At 33.6% G+C, this 3,207-nt stretch overlaps 1 protein-coding gene across 1 annotated transcript; it reads left to right on the top strand.

Annotated features, from left to right (window-relative positions):
- Nucleotides 1-729: 729 nt before the first annotated feature.
- On the top strand, nt 730-2,040 carry LOC121996402 (protein NSP-INTERACTING KINASE 1-like). The gene is made up of 4 exons (XM_042550364.1): nt 730-809; nt 940-1,040; nt 1,105-1,254; nt 1,359-2,040. Exons 2-4 carry the CDS (start codon nt 1,010-1,012, stop codon nt 1,679-1,681), a joined length of 504 nt encoding a protein of 167 aa, XP_042406298.1. The 5' UTR covers nt 730-809; nt 940-1,009; the 3' UTR covers nt 1,682-2,040.
- Nucleotides 2,041-3,207: the final 1,167 nt, after the last annotated feature.

The following is a 3,207-nucleotide window of genomic DNA, read 5'->3' as shown; positions in this document are numbered from 1 at the left end:
TTTCAAATTTTTATTTGCAGATACATGACAGTTCTTTCCTTTAAATACACTTACAGATTTGCTGGATTTTTGTTACATTTACATGCCTTTTCTTCAGCCATTTAGTTTGCACTTGCTAGTGTTAAAAGTCTACAGGTTCTAAGCATTGTTTTGCATCTGTGTGACAGAGATTCTTGTTGATCTGTTCCAAGAAGTGAATTGGTTGTTTGTTCAAGTGTGCCTTCTCACATCTGCATAAGGTAAAAATTTGACCTTATGTTTCTTCCTTAGTGTGTAATTTTCTTTCTAATGAATCTTTTAATATTCAATACCTCTCAAACACATACATATCTGTCTGATTCTTTGCTATTTTTCTAAAAGTTAGTTTATAGATGAAGAAAAATTTACAGAATTTACTATTTCCAATGCTGATTATATTATTTTGTCAACTATAATCTTAGGGCAGTTGTCAAAAAGTCATTATTGTGGTTATAGATAAAAATTGATATAGTATCTACCTGAAATTTTAATATTAGCAATATGATTGTCTAGAAATATTTCCTCAGTTATACATGATGTATAACATAGATGGTAGAAAAATTAAGCACTACATGGTAGTTACATTTTAGAAATACTAAGATTATGCTTTATGATGCACTGAATGCCTAGTATTTTGACTCATGAGATACTAGACGAGTTAACATTGATTTTTTCTCTTTGTGAGATGCACTTCCTTTAAACCTACAATAACTTTGGGAGTACCAGGAGAAGAATAGCTTTGGGTTTAATTTGAGTGGTCTTGTGCCAAGATTTCCTGGAAGAACATTTAAGTAAGTCTTTAATTGCCTTAATGTAAGCTTAAGATTTTATATAATTAATGTTCAAGGAGAAGATAACTTACTATGTTAGAGCTTTATCATTACTTGAGTAAGATCTTGCAATATTTTACTTCACTTGCAGTGTCATCGGAAATGCCTTAATTTGTCCAACTGGCAATGAGAAAGAATGCTATGGGGCAATTCCTATACCTATGTCCTTCAACATAAATAATGATTCTCCCGGTACTATCTTGTTTTGCAAATATATGACATATATCTCGCCTGACCAATTTTCTTACTCTTGAAGGTGATCAAAGTATACAAAAATCGAAAAGACATACAATAATTTGCCCAGTAGCTTACGGTCTCGCGTGCATCTGTTTCATTAGCCTTGCACTTGGTCTACTTATTTGGTGTCATAAAAGGCGTAGCCAACAAGTATTCTTCGATGCAAATGGTAATATTTCGAAATAGATAACTGTACCATCCCTAATTTTAACACCATTAATTATATTGATAATCTAATTGTACGGAGTGACGACTACTAACTCATTTGCTCAGATCAACACAAAGTAATCTGCCTTGGCAATTTGAAAAGGTTTCAGTTCAGGGAGCTTCAAATAGCAACAAATGGTTTCAGCAGCAAAAACTCACTTTGCAAAGGTGGCTTTGGAAATGTCTACAAAGGGAAGCTACAAGGCAGAACCTTAGTCGCTGTTAAAAGACTCGATGGCGGTAATGTGGCAAGCAGAGAGATACAATTTAAAGCTGAAGTGGAAATGATCAGCCTAGCAATTCACAGACACATCCTTAGGCTTTGTGGATTCTGCATGACTACTACTGAAAAGCTACTAGATGTGTTTTATTTTCCATTTCCTAGCTAGGAAAACACTGACAGCTTTCCTTCCTCTTCTTTTCTAACTTGTGTAGTAAGGCCAGCTCTAGACTGGAGTACTAGGAGAAGAATAGCTTGCTAAGGCAAAGATTGATGCAGAAGCAAGGGAGACGAAATTAAAGGCTTCAACAAAGCACAAAAGAAGATCCCACTCTGAATCAGATAGTGACAATGAAGATAACATGTATAACATATTTTGAATTAGACAATGAGAGTGACAGTGATCAGCATATTTTGGATTTCGATTACATGTATAGCTATTATTTTCTCATTTTGATGTGTAGTTAATTTTTGAAATTTGAAGATAACATTTTCATGGATTGAATGTAGTAAATATTTAGTTTTGTATTGATGGTTTATTTATATTAAATAAAGATTGGTTGTTTATTATTATCATGTTATAACATGAACATTAAAGACAACGATTAGAAGCGTTGTAAAAGTGCGTAACCATAGCAGATTTTTTGTGAAAAGGGATAAGAGACAACGAGTTTTATCCGTTTGTAAAACATATTAAAATTATCTACCAAACATTATAAAATGTTGTCGTATAGGGTAAAAATTATTGAGCATATAAACAACAATGATAAAAATGGTTGTCCTAACGTCTACAAAGACAGCGGATTCAAAACCGTTGTCGTGAGGGCAATGCCTTTTAGCTGTCAGTTACAATGATTTTTGACCCTACAATAGATAATATATCCAATCATCTCCTAAGGTTGCGGATGATCCTTCTCTCCACCGTCGTCAATCCACTCATGTTCATAAGTCTACTAAACTACTAGATTTTGCTTACTCTTATTATTCTCGTTCTTTTGCTTCATTTGTTGCATCTTTTCATTGTCTTTCTAAACCTATATCCTACAAAGAAGTTGTTTGTAATCCACTATGGCAGAGTGTTATGGCTAAGAAACTAACTACTTTGCATCAAACTCATATATGGGATTTGATATTGTTGCCATAGGAAAACATAATATTGGTTCTCATTAGGTATATAAGATTAAAACTAAATCTGATTGATCTATTGAATGATACAAAGCTCTTCTTGTTGCGAAAGACTATTCTCAGGAGTACTCTGATTGTTGTTGCTTCTATTTGTTGATGGAGAATATCTCAGATAGATGTCAAGAATGTATTTATAAATGGTGATCTTCATGAAGAAGTTTATATGACACCTCCTCCTGGTATTTTACACTAACCTGATAAAGTTTGCAAGCTTCGTAAAGCGCTTTATGGTCTCAAACAAGCACCTCGTGCTTAGTTTAAGAAGTTTTCTACAGTGATCACTTCGCTTGGTTTCCATCCTAGTAATCATGATTCAGTATTATTTATCAAATGTACAGCGTCTGTCATATTCTTTTATATTATATGTGTAACGACCCGCCTTCTAGCTACTAGGCTGTAAGGCGAATCGCTACAGTTGTACTGAACTGACTGTGCGGAAAGCTAGGCTAATTAAAATTTTGCTAACTATTATCTTTGAAAAACTAATCTGAATATTCTAGGTGTACCTAG

The sequence above is a fragment of the Zingiber officinale genome, chromosome 6A, assembly GCF_018446385.1.
Source record: "Zingiber officinale cultivar Zhangliang chromosome 6A, Zo_v1.1, whole genome shotgun sequence".
Lineage (NCBI taxonomy): Eukaryota > Viridiplantae > Streptophyta > Magnoliopsida > Zingiberales > Zingiberaceae > Zingiber > Zingiber officinale.
The sequence above is the reverse complement of the archived record's forward strand: the minus strand, read 5'-3'. Positions and strand labels throughout refer to the sequence as shown.